The sequence below is a fragment of the Raphanus sativus genome, chromosome 6, assembly GCF_000801105.2.
Source record: "Raphanus sativus cultivar WK10039 chromosome 6, ASM80110v3, whole genome shotgun sequence".
Taxonomy (NCBI): Eukaryota; Viridiplantae; Streptophyta; class Magnoliopsida; order Brassicales; family Brassicaceae; genus Raphanus; species Raphanus sativus.
The window spans coordinates 40,711,375-40,734,611 of NC_079516.1; the positions used below are offsets into that span (position 1 = coordinate 40,711,375).

Here is a 23,237-nt window from a genome sequence, read left to right on the forward strand (position 1 = left end):
TCGAAAAACCTTACGTACGTGAGTTTCCACTTTGAAGATCTGGAGTTTATTCTTTTTTTTTGTGCACCATCTGGGGTTTATTCACCAATCACAAAACAAGATATTCCATTGAAAGGTCAAGAAACAAAACAAGCTATTCCATTGAGCTCAACGTAAAAACCCAAAAGTGAAAGAAAAGTATAAGTGACAAGCTTTGAGACATGTATATGTATGTGTATATATTATAAATATAGGACACGAATACGTCTACCATCTACCATAAACGTTTGTAATGAATAAAGAATTTGCACATGATCTCCCATTCTCCCCCACCAGTATGTGTGTATACTTACGTATAAACACGTACATACATATCCTTTTCCATTCGTCAAAATTTAAAGTTTTCCTTCAAGTGACACACGATCTCTTGCTGCAAAGTTTAAAAAATCTAATCAAATAATCTCAGAGCATTAAAGCAATTTCTAAATAATATATATATATATATATATATATTGGAGTGTAAATTATATTGAGAAGGTAACGTAGGGAAAGGCTTACGAGGAAGCAGAGGAGGACACAAGCGGCTGCACCTGGGAACAGTACGTACCAAAAGCTCAACTTTTGTAACTTTGCTCCGTCAATGAACATTAGTGGCAAACTCGCAGCTGTTTTTTCAGATAAATTTTTAATCGAGAAAGTGTTTTTTTTTCAGACATTGAATCATATGAAATGATTTTTTTTTTTGTCAACTGGTCAAAATCATAATAAATGATTTTTTGTAAGAAAACGTACAAACACAATGATGGAAATTATATATAAGAAAATGGAATTGATAGAACTTTTCTGTTTCACTCACGATCAGGCCATTGTCCACTTTAATATATATCCCCATTCATAGAAACCTAACGCAATATGCATACTTTCACATATAAAGAGGAATCTGATATTGAAATCCAAACTAGTTTCCGGAATAAAATATATCCATAAATGATAAAACATATGTGTTATTCGTAATCTACTACGTACTGCAAACTCTTTAACTACTTTTGTATTTATATCTCCACAATTCAAACATTGCATATGAATATGATTTCAGTTGAGGTAATTTCATTTTCCGTTTGGAAATGGGAGGAATTTGATATTCCAGATTTAACCATTCATGTTAAGCGTGGGATTTGTATATCCTGCTCTATATATATTTCTCACATGTCTAACTCTTATTACAATAGAATATAAGAAAATCTAGTTTCGTTTTGCTAGGATGATTAAATAAGTACAAAATTCTAGTAATGAAAATTTTATAAACTTCCGTCAAAATTGACAACATCTATAAAAGTAGAAATCAGTTACCAGATGGATGATTAGCACGAGCAATGACCATAAACGCGATGGAAGCCGCGAGGGCGGTGCTGCGGGAGAGCCAACCGGGCCCGAGGATGGAGAACGCCAACACTCCAATGGCTGCACAACCTATTTGAGCCATGAATATATTGTATTTCTGAAATAAATACAGCACCCATCAGCGTTTTGATCAACATTATCGCATTTTAAGGTTGCGTTTTATTTTCCTAAAAATAGCGTTATCATCAAAAGAAAGGAAAATCGTTTCAGAAATTACCCTAGCAGCAGGTGCAGAAGGTGTGGTGAAGAGAATGGCAGAGACGGCACCAAGTGGTGCAACCGAAATTGAGATACCTTTAGGGTTTAATATATGATCTATCCTTCCCAGTATCGCCATTGCCGCAAACGCTCCTGTTCATACCAGAAAATATATTAACAAAACACTTAAAATATTAAACCCAAAATAAAAAACATTTAAAATATTTTTCATACATCCGTACATGTATACTTGATTTCATGAACTCGGTCATATATTCAAGGTTAGAAACACATATATAAAGACCTATAGTTACTTAGCCCTTCAAAGAAAAAAAAGACCTATAGTTTAGTCAAGTAACTTCATTTACTTTGCATGCATACATGATACTTTTTTTTTTTTTTTGAAACTGATACATACATGATACTTGAAAATTAAAATGGCATAACATGAGCAAATAATACTATAGCTATTTCCTTTCATTTCTGATAACAATATACAAAACAAAAAGATAAAACCAATTAACCAATTTAGACCAATGTTCAAGGATTTGCATAGACAATGACGATTTTCCAATTATATTTATAATTTTGATAAATTGAAAACCATATTTGTTTCTACGAGTAAAGGTTATGCAAGTTAATTAAGAAAATTAATAATCATGATTTTTTATTCCTTACTAAATTCAGGATATGGCCAATGCAATTTTTATCAATACTCAATAGCCATTTGGTCGGTGGAAGACACACGATCTCTCTGTTTCTCTCTTCCCTTGTCTTCGGACAAAACAAAATTGCTGTCTAATAATGTGTTTTCAGTTTATCTGTGAGCATATTTTTTTAACTAAAGAAAGACTAACCTGCTGCAGGCCAAATGACGTCACTCATTGACGGAGCCACCGTTGTCTTCTCGGGCTTCCAAGAATCCCAAGAAACCGCGGATAAATCTTCAGCAGAATCTACCGGCATAGAAAGGCCGGGGCTTTTACTTACTCGCCGGCGAGTGCTCCATGACCTAAGGTTTCTGATATGCCTCACAGATTCATAGATACATATACCATAAGATGAGAGTCCTAAGAAATGATGTCGTTTGAAAGCGGCTGAAACCACTGACTGAGCTCTTGGAACCGTTGGAGTAATAATATTCCGGCGAAGAAGCTGTAAGCGTCCGAAAGGTAGAGGCCTCACCGGAACCGAAGCCATGGTTGCTGGGAGGGCTTCTTGATGTAAGTATCTCAACAAAGACTCACAACATGATCCCCTCTTTCTAATTACATAAATACTCAGATTTACAGTAGTGGACAGTTATATTTATTACAAACACTCAGATTTGCGTGCATAAAAAATATTATATATATTTTGTTCACAAGTTAAAATGAGGTGCCTTGTTCAGAAAAATAGAAGGTAAGTGTACAGTAAAGGTCTCACAGACAATAAAAGGTGGACTATTTTTACATTAGTAATTTTTTTTGTCAAACACATTAGTAATTAAGGGCTTGCAACCAAATATTGAACGGAACTAGAATTGTTTATTGAACAACTTATTTTCACGTCAGAACTATCTTTCATGTTCATTCTAATTGGACATATTTCAAGTATATGAACCTAATTGCACATGTATATGAGAACCTATTTATCTCTATTAAAAGATCGAAACCTGAAAGTACACATACAAAGGTTTAGCTTGGTTTTACTGTTTAGAATCTAAACTAATATCAAACTAATTAAATCGATATAAAACCAGTTTGCATCGAACTAAAATTAAAATCCGACCCGATTTGATATCTAAATATAACCTGACTCCAATATCCTACTAAAAAGTTGGGCTGAATACTATTTGATGAATATCAGGTTGGGTCGAGTTTTAATTTCAGTTTGACACCAACTAGTTTGATCGATTTAACTGGTTTGATATCGATTTAAAAACAAGTTAAACATTCATTTGTGTGGTTTGGGGTTTCAATCTTTTAAAATGAGAGTAAATAGGTTTATATACTTAAATTGTGTATAATTAGAAAAAGCATCAAAGATTGTGTGAAACTGGTACTATATGATACTTTTGGTGTGAAAACTGGTCTTTTACTCTAACTATAATGTTTTAGTATATACTAGTATTAATATAGTGCATTTACATTTTTTCCAACCATGTTAATTTCTTGGTTATATACACAACTTCTACGAAATGTTTATTGACTTCAGTATGTTAGTACAAAGATGACACCACAATAAAGGTAATACAAAAAATAAATCAAGAGACAAATACACAAACAACTACAATGTTTTATTAGAATTTCTTTAAACAATCTATTATAAAATCTGCTTAATTCAGTTTTTACACGTCTAGTGTTATCACTCTAACACACACTACTGAAAGATTGCTAAGCTACACATTTATGTCTCTACTCTGTCAAGTACTTCAGTCACTGCTTCAACACGACCCAATAATACTTCCAAGAATTTCTCTCTCTCTATAAGACCAGCTTCTGTGTCTCTGTCTCAATACAAACGACCTCATAACTATTTTATATATTTCTCCACGTTTCTAAAACTCTAGTTTCAAAGATAACATAGATATGGACATCTTCCATAACAATAAGTGCAATTTTATTTTCTTGGAATTCACTTATTCCTCTTCCTTTAAGTAATAAGACTCTACATGATTTTCATCACTCAACACGACGTCTGTTTCAACAACTACCTCATCAACTACTTTAGGGCAGACATAGTATTCTACGAATCAAAACTGATGACCGATTTTAGGAAATACTAATTCAAAATTAGTTGATAACCGAGTTCTAAGAAAATCATAAAGAAGATATTGGTATATTCCTTTTATTTAGTTTCTTTTCCCTTAGAATACCAACTCAGTATATCATAAGAATATATATTGGTAGATAATATAAACAGGTGATTGACGTAACCTAAATCTATGTCCTCTATCAAAGAGGAACAAATCTTCGATTACCGGTTCAAAGGTCGATTACTGATTAGTTCTCACTCATTATAACTTTCTGTTTTATACACTACAACGTAATTCCCCTGTTTTACTGAAGAATATCTCTTTGTATTTAATCCTCCTTAGTTTCGGGTTCCCTGTTTAGTTTAGTCGGTCTTTGGCTTAAATTAGCGGTGGGCGTTCGGGCATTCATTCGGGTTCGGTTTAGATCTATTCGAGTTTCGGGTTTTTGGGGTCAAAGATTTTAGCCTTATTAGGGTATTTCTAAATTTTGGTTCGGGTTTGGTTCAGATCTTTGCGGGTTCGGTTCGGGTTCGGATAACTCATTTAAATTATTTTTAAAATTTAAAATTTATTATCTATATTATTAAAACTGAAGTACATTTTAGATTTGTTTGGAAACAAGAATAACACTATACTTCTATATTGTTTGTAAACATAGATAGCATTTTAAAAAAAAATAAAAAAATTATATTATTAAAACTGAAGTACATCTATCTTATTAAAACTCAAGTACAAAATCGAAGTGTTTGGAGATTTGAATATGACTATTAAAAAAAATTGGAGTGTTTGGAAACATGGATTGTAGTCTTTTAAAAGAAAAATTAATTTTGTTTAGAAACAAGGATAGTAATATTAAGCAAAAAAAGTAATGGACTTGTGTTATTAAGCCCATTATAAAAAAATATTGGCAATATATATAAGAAAAATACAATTCAAAACCCAATTTGAAATATCAACTCAAATTATGGTTTTTTATATCTATCTTATTAAAACTCAAGTACAAAATCGAAGTGTTTGGAGATTTGAATATAACTATTAAAAAAATTTTGAGTGTTTGAAAATATGGATTGTAGTCTTTTAAAAGAAAAATTAATTTTGTTTGGAAACATGGATAGTAATATTAAGCAAAAAAGTAATGGACTTGTGTTATTAAGCCCATTATAAAAAAATATTGGCAATATATATAAGAAAAATACAATTCAAAACCCAATTTGAAATACCAACTCAAATTATGGTTTTTTATATTTCATATTAAGTTTAAAAAATATAATATATGTAATCATTTATATGATGGTACGTATAAAATACTATTAATTATATGATTACTTATATGATGGTACATATAAAATACGATTAATGATATGATGACAATATACAATATATAATAATGACTAAGTATGGGTTTTCGGGTACCCATACGGGTTTGGTTCTGATCGGTTTGTGTTTTGAGTTTTCGGGGTCAAAGATTTCAACCCTATTAGAATTTTCTAAATTTTGGTTTGAGTTCGATTTGGATCTTTGCGGGTTTGGTTCGAGTTTGGATAACTCATTTAAATTATTTTTAAATAAGATAGATATATTTTAAATTTCTCAAAATCTATAAATAAAATAATTTATTACCTATAAATTTGAATAACATATGTAAGAATACTAAGCTTAACATATTAATTGGCTTGATTTAAAATTTTGGATAAGGAATAAATAATTATTTGAAGTATTTTTGGTGATTTGAGTATACTTTAACTATTTCAGATATGTACTTTTGACTATCTATATATATTTTCATGTATTTAAACCAATTTAAGAGTATCCTTCTTGATGTTTTATATACGTTAAATCTAAAAATAATTAATATATTTAAGTATATAAATCTATTTTTAGATAAATTCGAATATCCGAATACTTCGATTCGGATCAGATTCGGTTCTCTAAATAACAAAACGTTGAAAATTTTGAATATTTAATCAATTTATGTTCGGATTTGGTATTATATGTTCGGATCAATATCGATCATGTTTCTCGGATTCATTTTGCCAAACTCTAATAATTACATGAAAAACAAATATTAATATATTTTTCAAAATATACATCTGTGCAGATCAAAGTCTATAATCATTTATTTTAACAACAAGCCAAATAAGTATGTTGATTGGAGAAAGAATAAAACAAATTGAGAGAAACACATAGTTTACCATAGACACTATATGTGTCAAATTTATTATAAAGAAATTTTTACTAAGATAAATACATTCAATAATTACAAACAAATAATATATTTCATATTAATGAAAAATAATACATGCGCTTTCGAAGCGCGGATCAAAATCTAGTACACTTTAAATTTCTCAAAATCTATAAATAAAATAATATATTATAAATAAATTTGAATAAAAAATGTCAAAATACATAAACTTAACATATAAATTAGTTTGGTTTGAACATTTTGATAGAGAATCAATAGATTTTTTAAGTATTTTTGATGTTTTGAGTATATTTTAGCTATTTTAGACATTTACTTTTGACAATTTATATATATTTTCAAGTATTTTGAAAAAAATTAAAGTATCTTATATATTTTGATATTTTAATATACAATTCTATAAATAATTAATATATTTAAGTATATATCTATTTCAGATACATTCGGGTACCCAAAATATTTTGGTTCGGACCGGGTTCGGTTTCGGTTCTATAAATACTAAAATTTTAAACCCATTCTGCTATTTAATAAATTTTAGTTCGGGTTCAGTACTCTTTTTGTAGATCGGATTCGGTTTGGTTTTTCAGATTCCAGTTTTTTGCCCGGCCCTAGCTTAAATTAGTAGACGTGTGTTTCCCTATGCACATGCAGTGTACTAAAAGTTGGTTTAGGTGGTGCCTAATGGTCTGCCTATTCGGCAAATCTGAACAAATTTTCTCGAACAACTTTTTAAAAAGTGGTATAGCGCTCAAATGTTGTTTTAGAGTCCTGCCTAATTAATAGTTCCATATAAAACACCTAACTACCGCCTACCTATTTTTTTAACATTGTGCACATGTAGAATAAAATTACTCTTGCTGATTTATCTGGCTGATCCAACTTCATTGTTCAAGATCCAAAGAGACACAAGAAACGAGTGAAATTTTGAGCTTGGATTTGAACTGATTTTAGGATTGCTGGTGGGTCCAATCTCAGCGAATATAGGTTTCTTTTGTTTTAGGAGAGGAGGTAAGTTTCACAGAAAAAAAAGAGAAGAGGTGAATACTGGATAAAAATGGGAATGCCTATTGTTTTTTTTTTGCTATACTTTAGCAATCCATTCAACGCAAGGACAAGCAGTTAGCTCGAAAATAGCACAAATTGTAATGAGAGACAAGTTTCAATCCAACAAGGTGCGGCAGAGATTCTAGAGTTTTGATTGATAGAATGATAGAAGATGCATGATCCAAAATCGACATCAAATAACGAAAGGAACTTTTAATATTATCTTTTTCAACACTTTACAGTAACAATTACATATGGTATTGTAGAGAGATAAGAACGATCTAGAATGACATTAAATGTCAAACTGGGTCACTCGTTTATGGATAACATAGTATCAAACTTTTATGCATGAGCGTTTTTGTTTTCAGCTTTGAATACAATGAAGTTGACCGTTAGTGGCGTGTTCTGCTTCTGGTTGTTTTGTTCACTGATGGGGTTTATATTTGGGCTTTAGCAAGCTTGAACATTTGGGCTTATCTTTGTTGAGTTGTTGCTTACAATAAGCCCGATTTTTTTTTCTTTTGGATCATCGATATTATTAAAACAATAACATGACATATTGATATTATATAAATGTGGTCCAACTATTTTAATATAATTATTAACACCTCTTATTAATCATCTAAGAAAATATTATATAAATAAAAACATAAATATAATTAAAAACACATATATAAAAATTACTTTTTTCTAAATACAAAAAATATATCCGCTATTTTAGAATCTAGTCTTAGTTATAGTTTTTAATTTCAAAATTCTCTTTCGTTCACTAGTAAAAATAGCTATAACCATGTGACTAACGGAATTTATTGGTAAATGAATTTTCATGAACTTTAAAAAATTTGAGATTTCATTGTTATTGGTTGTTGAATTTCAAAATCTTACTAGAATTCATTGTTATTGGTTTAAGAACTTTTAAAATTCATTCAAATTCCTTGTTATTCAAAATTTTTTGTTATTATTGAATCTCTAATTCTAAACAAATCTAGTGTTATTAGGAGATAAATTTATTTTTACTCATAAGGTTCAACTTTCAAAATATCATATGTAACCATGTGATTTTAAAAATCCATGAATAATTTTTACCAATTTTTTATTCCACCGTAAATCCAAATTATATATTCAAAACTATAATTCATTACATTTTTGAATATATAATTATATTTTCTATCATTTTTGAATAAATAGCTATATTTATAAATATTAAAAATTTGAAAAAAATTGAAAAAGTTTGAAAAGCATTTTTAATGAATTTTTTTTAAAAAATTGATTTTTTTGAAAAAATCGTATTTTTATAAAAATTTGAATTTGAAACATATAATTTGAAATTATAGAAATAAATATATATATATATATATATATATATATATTATTTCTTTATTACTCTCTTTATATATTTATAAAACAAGTTTGCCTCTTTAATGAAATTTCTTTTGGTAATCCAAATTCATGAAAATCTATATCTATTTATAGAAAAGTTATGAACAAATTTTATAAGTCAATGTATATATACTTTCACAATCCACGTAATTTTTAAAATCTATCAGTTCTTTAAATTCATAAACTCTATACAATTCATCTCTCAATAATTTTCCCTAATACTTAAATTTCGTGCTTATATGACTGAACGGTCACTAAAAGGCCACAAAATGTGACTATATATGTTCGTAACATTCGATGGCTAAATAAGTTACAACAAATCATGAACATTTTTTGTGACTAAATTTATTCATAAAATATCACAAATAACTAAATAACTGATCAGTCACGTTTTATATGTAGCTAAAGGTGACTATTATAAAAAAGATTTAGAACAGATTTTATTAAGCAGATTACAAGAATATATAAAAACAAATTATGTATATAAATTATACAAATACACAAAACATATATAAATTAAATACAGCTCCACCATCGGCTCCGGCTACACCAGTGGCTTTGGCCCCAACACCGGCTCTGAAAAACTTCTTCTCTTGTATGTAAAGAAAGAAGGGAGAATTACCAAGCGTGACTCAAAACTTGGAGTCAAACCCAAAAGAATACCCCAACTTGGGTCAAAAGCAAAAGTAACCTAAAAGGCTATTAAAATTACAACTATCTTCTTGTGAACAAACAAAAAAACGGATTTTTTTTTACGTTTCTACCCCTCGCAAGTCGTCTGGACAGTTCTTCTTAAACATAATTTAAAAATTTTGTAAAAAATATTTTGATAAGTGAAAAATTGGAATAAGGTAATTAACATATGTCTTAAGAGATATAAATTAATATATAACAAATTTCAATTGTTTTCAGCCCAGATGAGTGAAAGTAGTGAGTCATGATATTCTTTAGTTTATGTTTCATCAACATATGTTGTAGTATTGTATGTGTTCTTAGGGTTAGATTTTGGAAAGCATTAAAACCGTTTTTGAAAATTTTTAAAATTACCTAAGCGTGTTCATTTCTGTGTATACTAAACACTATTGAAGTATAATTTGATTTTATAACGCGGTTAGTAAGTTAATTTAGTCATTTTAGTTTAGGGGTTCATTTTAGGGTCTGGGAAGACTTTATATTTACTCTTCTGTGCCCAGACGACTAAATATTAGGTCGTCTGATGTACATTATCAGCCATAATAAATCGTCTAAACCGGACCAAACCTTAAAGTTTACCAATGTACTTTTAAAGCTAACCGGATTATTTACCCAATATATAAGGTGATTTTTTTTTTCATTTTCCGCGAAATTCAGAAACCCTAACAGTTCTCTCTCACCGGCGATATCAAAGGCGATTCGAATTCCCACTATTTCCGAACAACCATCGTTCTCAACGTCGGCTATCTATCTCACTTCATTCTCACCGTTGTCGCCGCAGCTTCTTCTAACCCTAGCGCCGCCGATTCCTCTAAACCATAGCGCCCCCGTTTCCACTATTTCCGAACAAACCGTCGTCCTCGCCACCGTGCTCACCAACGTTCTCACCGCCGCTTCCTCTAAACACTAGCTAGCACCGCCGCTTCTTCTAAACCCTAGCGCCGCCGCTTCTTCTCTGTAAACCGTAGCGCCGTTTCTCTGTAAACCCTAATGCCGGTAAGTCATCAAACTCGAGGAAAAGATGAACATAAAACGTTGTCTCTTTCAATTTACTCATTCTCACCGTTTCACGTTTATTTTTCAGATCTATAACCAAAATGACGAGTACTCCTTCTGCGACTAATCAGGTCCGCTCGAAATTTTTCTACTGGAAGACTTGTAAGTAAGTCGTCTGGAAAGTCTTCCAACTGGACGACTTAGTAGACGACTTAAATATAAGTCGTCCATTTGAAAGACTTTCCAGACGACTTAAATATAAGTCGTCAACTAAGTCGTCCAGTTGGACGACTTTCCAGACGACTTATATTTAAGTCGTCTACTAAGTCGTCTGGAGTAACAATTAAGGCGTGATTGATTTAGCTTGTGTTCTGACTTCTATTGTTGTCTTTGATTATTTTACAGACAAAAAGGATGGATATTCCAGAACTCCCCCGTAGGTTATACACATTAGGGGAAGAGCCAGAACCCCACAATAGCATTTCGTATCATACGGATAACAAGAAGTTGCATACTGCTCTTAGGGAAGCTCTCACTGACGCTGAATTTGAAGAGCTCAAGGAGTCGAGATTGGGAGTTTTCATCAAGTTCAAGGAGCAGGGATTTGGTTGGGCTTCAAGGCTGGTTCACTACTTGCTCTGTTTAAAGCTGGACATTAAGAAGAAGTACGGGATGTGGTGTCTCGTTGGTCCAGAACCTGCGAGGTTTTCACTGTTAGAGTTTGAAAACATCACTGGTCTAAACTGCGAGTACATCGAGGACCTTGAGACACCAGAATGTGAAGTTACCCCAGAGATGGTTTCTTTCTGGGGGATGATGGGAGTTCATCTGGAAGCTGGGCCAACTACTGATCAGATAATAGGAGCACTGAAGAGATGCGGGGATTGGTCCAGGAAGATCGCAAGCGACTCGCGTACCTTTCCATCTTCACTGGATTCATTGAAGGGAAAAAGTTTTCAACCGCTACACGAGATACTCTGGCAAGGCTTGTGATGGATTTAGAACGGTTTGAGAATTATCCATGGGGGAGAGTCTCGTTTAAGGTGCTGATGGACTCTTTGTGGAACAAAGATATTACTGGCTGTTACACCGTGGATGGGTTTATACAAGTTCTTCAGGTCTGGGCGTACACAGCTATTCCGAGATTGGGTGCTAGTATTGGTAGTCCCAGAGCAAACAGTCCGTCTCCACCGATTCTGGCTTACGAGGGCAGCAGAGGCCGCAGATTCATGAAAGCTGCTATCTTGAGTCAGGTACCTTTCCATCTTCACTTAATTAAGTTGTCTGGAAAGTCTTCCAGCTGGACGACTTAGTAGACGACTTATTATAAGTCGTCTGGAAGGTCTTCCAGCTGGACGACTTAGTAGACGACTTATAATAAGTCGTCTGGAAGGTCGTCCAGCTGGACGACTTAGTAGACGACTTATAATAAGTCGTCTGGAAGGTCGTCCAGCTGGACGACTTAGTAGACGACTTATAATTAAGTCGTCTATTTAGTATTTTGTTTCAAATATCTAATTCGATTCTTCTTCTATTTACTGCAGACCCGCGTGATCAATTTTGTTGAGAAGGACATTAGTGAAATGTGGCCAAAATGGGACTCTGAGGTTGAGGACGTGCCCGCGGAGAACATCATTAAAGTCATGTATGATCGGAGACCGTGGAAGTGGACCATGGATTGCTGGGAAGTCACTGGTACAAAACCTAAGTTTGTGACTCCATCGAAAAGAGCCAAAGAGATGGTTGTGGTGGAGGTGGAGGAGGAGGAGGAAGACAATCAGAAACCTCGGAATAAAGCTCGTAAAGAGGCTCCTAAAGAGGCTAGAGAAGAGGCTAGAGAAGAGGCCAGAGAAGAGGCTAGAGAAGAGGCTAGTTGGGTGACCAGAGAGGAGTTGGAAAATATGTTCAAGGACTTAGGTGACATGATGAAAGATGGGTTTAAGAAGTGCATCAGGGAGATTAGGAAGCTGTCCGATAGATTGGAAGTTGTGCAGAAGAAGGTTGGTGTCACCAATCAGGCTACCCCTACACCTCTAACCAAACAGGCTAACCCTCAAGCCAAAGAAACCGGGGTTAGTAACAAACAGCCTACCCCTCAAGCCACAGAAACCGGAGTTAGTAACAAACAGACTACTCCTCAAAAGGATCAGCCTACACTTCAAACCAATCATCCTACTCCTCCCACCAGACAGCCTGCTCCTCAAAAGGCAAAGCCTACTCCTCAAAAGGCAAAGCCTACTCCTCAAACGAAACAGTCTGCTCCTCAAACGAAACAGCCTACTCCTCAAAAGGCAAAGCCTACTCCTACTCAAAAGAAACAGCCTTCTCCTCAAAAGAAACAGCCTTCTCCTCTGCCCAAAGAGGTTAGTATCAAATCCTCTCCCAACAAGAATTAAGTCGCCCAGGGTCTTCTAGTTGTCCAGACAACTTTTATTTAAGTCGTCCAGGGTCAACTAGTCGTCCAGACAACTTTTATTTAAGTCGTCCAGGGTTAACTTGTGTGTAACTCTTATTGTAGAGATTGTTGCCGGAGGATACAGCAGATGAGGCGATCTCGGTATATAAGATCTTGCCGGAGGATAAAGCAGATGGTGTCACCTCCAAAGAGATTGTTCCTCTCACTTCCACTGACCAACCGAGCTTCGCTTCCAACGATCAACAACCGAGCTTCGCTTCCACCGATCCAAGCGTTCCAATTTCAGAACCGAGCCTGGTTGTATTGGACAAAACAGCTCCCACTGCTTCTATTGGAGCAGAACCGAGCCTGCGTGCAAGGAGTGAACGAACGAAGAAACCTGCTCCCACGCAGATATCTCCTTATACGGCAGAGAGAAGGAAACTCCTTAGAGTGGGAAAGTATAATCCATTTCCCACACTAAACAGACCTAAGATGAAGGAGCTCGCTGATTGGTTGAAAACTGATCCGTAAGTGATTGCTTTACCCATAATAGCTTGATTTAGTCTACCAAAACTGATTGCTTTTTTATTTGCAGTGATTATTTCACTAAGCAAGAAGACAAACCACGTACATCACTAACTTGGTGGTATCAAAAACTCCGGACACCCAAAGCATGGCTGGAAGACGTAGTAAGTCTTCTGCTTATCTTTAAGTCGTCTGGTAACTTGTCTTTGTATAGATTTGTAAATATATAAGTCGTCTGGAAGGTTCTAACTTGTATTATTTTATATGCAGCATATAGATGCTTGGATGAATGTGCTGAGGCAGAGGTATCAGGAGAACCCACAAGCTTTCCGGAGCGAGCGAATGTGCTTCCTGGATCACAACTTTTCCCAGTCTTGGAGAGACCAGTATCTGTTCTTCAAAGCATCCGCACCTGATCACAGAGGTTTAGGAAGAATGCTACCTAGTGGGGCGGCGAGTTTGTATGACGGATCAATGCCTTCATTTTGCCAATCAAACAAGAAGTGGGGGGAGGACATTGATGATATCTATGCGCCAGTGAACTTGGACAACAAGCATTGGGTTGCTTTTTGGATATCGATCCCTAAGAGGCACATAGTCGTCTGGGACAGCATACCTTCATCTAACATACCAGAAGCATGGGATGAGATAATAGAGCCTTTTCTCGAGATGGTCCCTTATCTGCTTGTTGAGTGCGGATACCAGAAGCATGGGTTGGAGCGATACACATATGAGAGACTGCTGAAAGATGTACCCACCGCCAACAATGGTGATTGTGGCGTGTACGCTGTAAAGTACATTGAATGTCATGCTCTTGGGATCCCCTTTAGCCCTAAAGACTTTGCTAGATCCAATGCGAAGACTATGAGGGATAATATGGCTGTGGTTATATGGACGGAGCTTGTTGATGAGCATTTAAAAGATAATGAGGATGGTGGTATGTTCGTTGGCATGTATGATTAGATACTTAAATCTAACTTGTTTAGATTTTCTAACTTGTGTATGGCTTTGAACTTGTCGTTGTATTTGTATTTGTATATTTGTGTATTTTTATTTGAACTTGTCGTTGTATAGATTTTTTAACTTGTGTATGATTTATTTGTGTATTTGAACTTGTCGCTGTATAGATTTTTTAACTTGTGTATGATTTATTTGTGTATTTGAACTTGTCGCTGTATAGATTTTCTAACTTGTGTAAGGTTTTCCAGCTGGACGACTTACAAATAAGTCGTCTGGAAGTCGTCTGGAAGGTTTTCCAGCTGGACGACTTACAAATAAGTCGTCTGGAAGGTTTTCCAGCTGGACGACTTACAGATAAGTCGTCTGGAAGGTTTGGACGACTTACAAATAAGGTAGTCTAAAAGTAGTAGAAGGTAGTCTAAAAATAAAATACACTGGACGACTTCGTAAAAGGTCGTCTAAAAAAATACACTTGAAGGAGTAGTAGAAGGTTGTCTAAAAATAAAATACACTGGACGACTTAGTAGAAGGTTATCTGGTAGACGAAACACTGGACGACTTAACAATTAGTCGTCTGGACGGGTAATCAAGACTGGACGACTTAAATTTAGGTCGTCTGGACAACTAGTCAACTGGTTGTGTACATTGTGGTTTCGTATGGCCAGTTTCCTTGCAGTTTGAGCATCTCCGTGCCCTGTGTTTCTTCCTGGGTTTGTGTCCTCTCATCCTAGATAGCTCCAACCAAGATTGCCATCTTGATTTCTTCTGTCTCCCCGGACCACGCTTTACGCTTGGAGGAAAGCATTCTCGTTCCTCAATATGTTGTGACACGATAGGATATATATTCTCTGAGTATCCTGCATACAGATGATTCTTTGAGTAAAGTGGACATACAAGTGTGTCGATATGCACACCAGCATGTGTTCCAGCTGCTATAGCATGAGAGCAAGGTATTTTCTCCACTCCATAGACACCACAATCACACTTTACATGTTCCAAATCAACCACACAGTCCATTTTACCACCTTTGACAAAGAAACGCCATCCATCAATTGGTTCGACCGTCATCGTATCTGCTATCTCTGATCGAACAGCAAGCAAGTATTCAACACCTCGGCTATGTTCAGTTGGGAGACTCAAAGCATCTTGTCTCCTTTTCCAATACCATTTTCCTAACTTCTGCCTTATGAACTCCAACAGGAACGGAATCGGAAATCCTCTTGCTCGCTTCAGTGCAGAATTAATAGATTCAGCGATGTTGCTTGTTTTTATGTTGAACATGTTCCCCTTACAATAAACCCTTGACCATAGCCTGACGTCGGCCTTCTCCAAATATGTTGCAAGTTCCGGGTTTGCACTCCGTATCTCAGCCATGTACCGGTCAAAATCGTAAACCGTGTGCGCATAAGCAGCCCCTTTCACCAAGTACATGAGATGTTTCCCTTTAAACTTTTTGACAATGTTATCTTGAAGGTGATAATAACATATTCCTCGGGTTGTCCAAGGAAACACCTTCTCACACGCACTTTTAATGGCCGCGTGCCGGTCAGAGACTATCACCAGAGGCTTGTCATGAGATATACAACTAGCCAATTTTGTGAAAAACCATTCCCAAGAAGGTTCATCTTCAGCATCCACGATCCCAAAAGCCAATGAGAATATCTGAAAATTGCCATCTTGTGCGGCTGCAACTAACATAACACCTCCATACTTTCCACTTAGGTGAGTTCCATCCACCACAATGACCCTTCTCTGATACTTAAAACCTTTGATAGAAGCTCCAAAAGAGAGAAATAGATACTTAAATCTTTTCTTAGAATCAAGTTCTATAGCCGTGATAGAATCAGTATTTGCAATGGAGATTTGCTCGAGATATGAAGGCAGACGCGAATACCCTTGTTCTGCTGATCCTCTCACCAATTTTTGTGCATATAACAGTGCTCTGTATGAAGTGGTGTAATCAAGCGTCATGTCAAACATGTTCTTCATTGCATCAGTGATATGCTGTGGAGTTATCCCATCAATGATCCCAACACAATCAATGAATAGACTACCAACATACTTTGGAGTACAGTGTCTCCGCTAAGCGATTCAGTCTCCAATTGAGCATAAATGTTTTTCCACATACTTTGTTACCCAAAACGTGTTTGTCCCATGTTTCACACTCGCTCTGATCTTCCATCCACAACCGCTAACCCGACATATTGCCACAAGGAGAGTTTTTGTTGATTTGTATATTCTGAAAGAAAACTTACCCCTCACTGCTGTCAACCGCAGCTCTGAAAGCAGTGCATCCTTGCTAACAAAACTCTGGTTGACATAGATGCTGGTACAATCCAATTTTCCTCTTTCAATAGCATTTGTCTTAGCATATGTCTTTTCAATTTCTTCAAAACAAATATTATCATCATCTTCCTCGTCCTCATCTAGAACCTTTCCATAAAGACTGTAATCCCCACCATTCTGATCCGTTTCACCAACAATAGCGTTATCAGCATCCTCCTCCCCATTTTCCTCCTCCCCATCTTGATTTTCATCTTCAACAGACTCATTATCACCAACATCTTCAAAATATTCATCATCTTCATCATTATCACCAACATCTTCTTCCCATTCACCAGCTTCATCATTATCACCAACATCTTCTTCCCATTCACCAGCTTCTTCTCTTTTCTCTGAAACCGTTTCCACCTTGCTGCGGCTTGATACACAAAGACATACTCTATGCGTTTTGAGTATCTCGAGCAAGTTTCGAACTTGTCTATCACTTGTAACATGAACGGGAGGACTGCCTGGAGTCATCATCATTTCTGCTGGTAATGAGTAGCTAATCTCCACAGTCACTGATCTCATGTCCAGGTTATAATCTTCTTGAGCCATTGCAACAAGTTCAGCATGTGTTGAATCTTCATTCAATAAAAACAATCTTGCTCCTTTGAGATCATCAACCACAAAATCCCAACGGAAATCTCTCAACAACCATTCTCCATACACTGCATGTAACTTAAAAATCATCTGCAAATATTCAAAATAAAACACATTAGTAAACATAGAGAAAATGAAGAAGTTCAATAAACATTATCGCAGACGACTTAGAATTAAGTCGTCCAGAAGACTTAAAGGTAAGTTGTCTAAAGAGGTCACTTTTGCAATTGAAAATTAAAAGGGACGACTTAATTCTAAGTCGTCCGGCTTTGTTTGTTAAAAAAAAAATTTCAGACGACTTATATATAAGTCGTCTACGAGAAACGGGCTAGTTTTGCATTTGACCGAATCGTGTCAGATCTTTGACTATTTCTGGACGACTTATAATTCAGTCGTCTCTGGAAAGTAAAAATTTCAATATTTTATTCAAACTAGACGACTTACATGTCCTAGGTTAGTTTTGTAATTGAAAAATAAAACTTGAAATTTAACTTTCTCCAGACGACTTAACTAAAAGTCGTCCAGCTAGACGACTTAATTTAAGATCGTCCGGGATAAGCAAGGTTTGACCAGAAAATTGGGAAAATTCTGGACGACTTTGCTTTCCCCGGACGACTTTAAATTAAGTCTTCTGACGGGACGACTTTATATTATGTCGTCTGGTAAAAGTTAAATTATGAAGTTTTATTTTTCAACTACAAAACTAACCTAAGACGACTTACACGTAAGTCGTCTAGTTTAATAAAATATTGAAATTTTAACTTTCCCAGAGACGACTGAATTATAAGTCGTCCAGAAATAGTCAAAGATCTGACACGATTCGGTCAAATGCAAAACTAGCCTGTTTCTCGTTGACGACTTATATATAAGTCGTGTGGAGTGTTTTTTTCCAACAAACAAAGCTGAACGACTTAGTTTAAATCGTCCGTTTGACCAGAAGACTCATCAGTAAGTCTTCTACATACATATGACTTACTTGTAAGTCTTCTACGCGAACAGATTTTGAAAAAAATTCAAATTCGTACCTTAAACTAGGTGAGATGACTTCGTTTGCACACAGGGTCTTCTCCAACCACCCAGAACCTCAAACGAAAGCAACCGTAAGTCAAAACGAAAGAAATATGGCTCTGTCAACCATCGCCCATATTTTGAATCAAAAAGCTTGAGTTTTTTTGATGAATATGGAGAGAAAATGAAAGAAATGTTGTTTTTAATTCATAACAATTGAAACAGAGAGAGTGTAAAGAGATTTACGTGCATTAAAGGGCATTAAAAGCTCCAAACAGTTAGTACAAGGTTGTTCCCACTATTCATGGTAGTGGCAATATTGTAAATACTTGAAGAAAATGAGGTTGAGACAGTAAAGAAGCCATTTTCGAAAAACAAAAAAAAAAGGCTTAATGGCATTTTCGTAGATAAAATGCAGATGTGGAGTTAAAAACTCAAAACAAAAATGAGTCAAAAGAAAATGTTAGTTTTGTGTTTGACTTCAAGTTTTGAGTCACTTTTGCAAAAAGACCAAGAAACGATTGCCATGTTGAAGTTGATGTTCTTTCATGATCAAACTTTTCTTCATAACTCTATTCGTCTCTGTTTGAGTTTGCTGGTGAGAACAAAAGCAACAAAAAGCAAAGACTCATAGTATCAGAATCATTTCGTGTCAATCTTACTACATAATATTGACGCCTCAACCGCCATTGTCTAGTCGCCGGTTCCACAGTCTCTCTTTCTCCATCGACTTCTAGTCGAAAACACAGTTCCACGAGTAGCAGCTATGTCACCGTGAATCATCATCACATGACGCTTCTTACCATCGTAGATCCGACTATCTGACTATCATCTTCCTCCTTGTGTTATCCTTCTGATTTTTTATCTTTTTCTTCTGATTTTTAGTTTGTTATGATCTATCACGAGTTTATAGTTTGGTGGAGTTTTGATGTTATATGATATTTATCTTGGAGAAATAGATCATCGACCCAAAATATATATATTTTGAGTTTTAAATGATTCTATAATATTCTTTTAGCAACAACTGTCTTATAAACTGAAATTTTGTGTCTTGTATAACTATGAACAATGATCAATTGAATTCTAATATTTTCAAAACTTGCGAATGTACAGTACAACTAAAATTCAAGATAATGAGAGCAGTCTGAAACCAGACCAAGTGTGTATTTTTTTCAAAATATTACAGGTATATCATCATTGTCCACGGGTATCAACAAATACCAAAGCCGTAACTAAAAAAAATGAGCTTCAGTCGTTGATTCGTAGAGTAGATTACAGGTTGCTTGTATTAAAAAATATTAAAATTAAATACATACGTACATGACCAAAAATGTATTAAAATTCCTAAAATTAAATACGTACATGACCAACAGAACAAAAAACGAAAGTCAAAAGGGTTCAGCAATGTTCAAACCGTCCATTTGGTAGCGTCAGTAGCGTGTGAACAATAAAAAAATGTAGCTCAACCACCACGTCGGGCAAAATAATTCAGCCAACACAATTAAGTGCGTCGACGTTAAATTTTCTGATAATGTTTTTTTGATAAAACATTTTTAGACATGTTTCACGTGAAGCCGTAGAGATTATTTGAAGTTGTAGTGCGTGACTGTGTGGGTTTTGGAACACACTTGTAGTGCGCGAATTGCTTTTTTCTCTTCTGAAAATGCTTGCAAATTGCTTTTCATTTGCCCGAGTGGATTATAGTGCGTACTTTTTGATTTAAATTTATAAGAAATTGAAAAGCTAGGCTTTTAGCAAAAACCTGCTGATTATAAGCATCGATGAAGAACATATTAAAAGGGAAATGTGATTCTCTGTTTGCACGGTTAAACCGATTGAAATATTTTGTCACTATTCACAAATTTCTTTCGTAAAACAGAACGAGACAAAGAATGAAAGAATCATCAACATGAAAATAAAGAGGCGGTGTATCTCATGTGGCACTATCAGACTATAAATAAAACCTAATAGTTATTTGAAATTTATTCTTTATCAATGACATGAAGGCTAAAGCAGTAAACTATATGAGTCGGAACTGAGAATAGTGAAAGATGAAATCATCGAAAAAGAAAAGCTTCAGTGGTATAATCGTATAAGATAGCGATACAATATTAATTTTTTAATACAATATTAATTATAAAGTTCTTTCAAACCACTATACGTTTTAAATATGTTTTTCTGGTAATAGTTTTAAATATGTTACTGTACAATAACAATAATTATATAGTTTTTTTTCAACCACTACGTTTAAATATTCATTAATATCAAAATTTATATTTTGCCGAGGTATAAGACTACTTTCATTGTAAAATATCTCTATGCTACATAGGAAAGCCGTAACGAAATTGAGTGGCTCTAAATGGGAATTCTTCTTATCTAGCGAATTGTTTTAAGCAATAGTCCAAGCCCTTGGACCAAATCACGTCTCGTAGTCCAACTAATCAAAAAGAACACGTGACAAGTAAATTTAATTCAAGAGATTAGACACAAAACATACAGTTCCGTTCCATTGAGATTTTCTTTATTCAGAAATTGTAATCCACGTTTATATATTTATTTTAAGAGAACGGTACATATAATAATAACTTCGCTCCGGTGTTTATGTACAGTTTGCCGGTACACTTCACTAAATATAAAGATTAGAAAGTAAACTGGGACTTACGCTTTTATATGATTGAACATGGGATTGGTATTACTGTTTGTTGTGGGCTCGGTTCCATTTGGGTCGCATCGGTTTAGTACCCATTTTATCCAAGTTTTTTTTTGTAACCTCATTTTATCCAAGTTTCGCAAACAATTTTAAATAATTAACTGAGTAAACGCCTTTTTTAAATCTGTTCTGTTTTATGTTTATTCCAAATTACTTTTCAATAATATGACTTCGGTTGATAAGAAAATCAGAAAATTATCAAGTAACCGGTTTTGATATCCCATTTGATTTAGTTGGCTTCCGACCTTTTCGTTGACTGGTGTGTACTGTGTATCCAATGATTGACGGCGTGAAATAGACTAAAAAGTTCAAAATCATGACGTGAATAATAGCGTGCGAAAAATCATAAGCATGAGAAGGTTGACTTTTGTAGTGTTTACCTTTTTACAATTTGATCAAATCACTTGTTTCCAAATAAACCGCGTCAACCCCAACACGCATTGAGAACGCGGACAATACAACATCAACTTCATCAACTCCTCTTATTTCTTTTTTTTGTTGCTTTTGACAACCCATAATGTTCCGGTTTAGTTTGTTTTTTATGAATCTATTGCAATTAAAACTGAAAACTACACACCTTAGTCTATATTTTAACAGAAACAAATATACTCTTTAACAACAAAGATCAGAAGATGAAATCGAACAAAAATAACTAAGTTTTTGTTGAGGCCATCGGGGGACCGAACCAAATTATTTTTTTGGTAAAACCAAACCAAATTATTAACGATTCTTGATTAATTTAATTAAACGATTATACGCCCCTTTGAAGTCTTTAATTAAACGAACCATACGGGATTCGGCCATCATCAAAACCATATATGAATATGACATTTTTGTTGGTAAATGTTAGGTGATAATATATATTTGTACTTGCATGCAATAAAAACATGCGTTAGATAGATTGTGTGGTACACCTATCTTATACGTATGCGCATATTTTAATGAATAAACTAAGTGTTCAAGTCGTCTCATTCACATTTTTTTTCATTGAGGAAAATGTGATTATTCAAAAAAAGCTACAAAAGTTGAAACCTTTTTCATTTTCCCTTTTCTGAAATAAATGTCTTCTCAAGTCATTTCGTTCTAATTAAAAATGGAACTGGCAGTAGCACAATTGTGTATATATTTATGTGTATATTAACAACGTGGATGCAATTTTTTATTATCTATACTATCAAAGCAGTCATTATTTTGTTAAAATTATTTACAAGGAAATGCCATTTCTATATTTATGTAACAACATTAATCATTTTAAACCAAAATAACTAATATTTGATTGCTGCTAAATCTATAAATACATGTAGTATACTTTGTTATCTACTCAACTAAAACTCTGCAAACCAAAATAGTAATTCCGGATCCGTACGAATGAAAAAATGATTGTCTTCTGACGTTGAGTGTAAGACGGTCCTTCCTTGTATTCTACATGGTAAGTTGTCTTGGACTTAATTCTTAGTTTCTTAAGATTTTTTCTTAAAAAAAATTGCAGTATACTTAAAAAGTGAATATATGTTACACAGATTCTGATTTAATTAAGTTATAACCAAACCTTCATCCAAATGTGACATTTACAATTCAACAAACCAAATAAACCAATAATCTGTAACTAGTCATCAGCATATCGATTAGTTTAATAACCAAACCTCCATCCGAACAATGACATTTACAATTCAACAAAACAAAAGTATGTAAAACGAAATCAAAACTTTATTGATTAGTTTTGGTAGATATTTTTATTTTTTTAAGTATTCACATTTTAATTCATGCTTTTAACTAGTTATATATGTTCAATACTATGAAATTTAATTAAAAGTAATAAATATAATAGTTACAATAATTTCTGTTAAATTTTTTTATTTAGTAAGTAAATTTATTTTAATATATATTATTTGTAAAAAAATGTTTTAGATTACAAATTATTTCAAAAATATATTTAATTTAATATTAACAATGATTTGTTCTATGTATATTCTATTTAACTACATATAATATTTAATATATTTTAAACTTTTAATTCTAAAATTTAATACATATAAAAATTTTAAACCAAATTCGATTTGGTATAACCATGATTCTTATAGTT

General features: G+C 34.1%; 1 protein-coding gene and 1 pseudogene across 1 annotated transcript; one reads left to right on the forward strand and one right to left on the reverse strand.

Moving 5' to 3' along the window:
* Positions 1 to 121: 121 nt before the first annotated feature.
* On the reverse strand, positions 122 to 2,852 carry LOC108810116 (uncharacterized). Its single transcript, XM_018582249.2, has 5 exons — positions 2,436 to 2,852; positions 1,598 to 1,731; positions 1,330 to 1,477; positions 538 to 644; positions 122 to 409 (listed from the first exon to the last, which is right to left on the reverse strand). The coding sequence occupies exons 1-5, from the start codon at positions 2,776 to 2,778 to the stop codon at positions 368 to 370; spliced, it is 774 nt and encodes a 257-aa protein (XP_018437751.1). The 5' UTR covers positions 2,779 to 2,852; the 3' UTR covers positions 122 to 367.
* Positions 2,853 to 10,944: 8,092 nt separating this feature from the next.
* LOC108806224 (uncharacterized) lies at positions 10,945 to 14,514 on the forward strand (annotated as a pseudogene).
* The last annotated feature ends 8,723 nt before the right edge of the window (positions 14,515 to 23,237 follow it).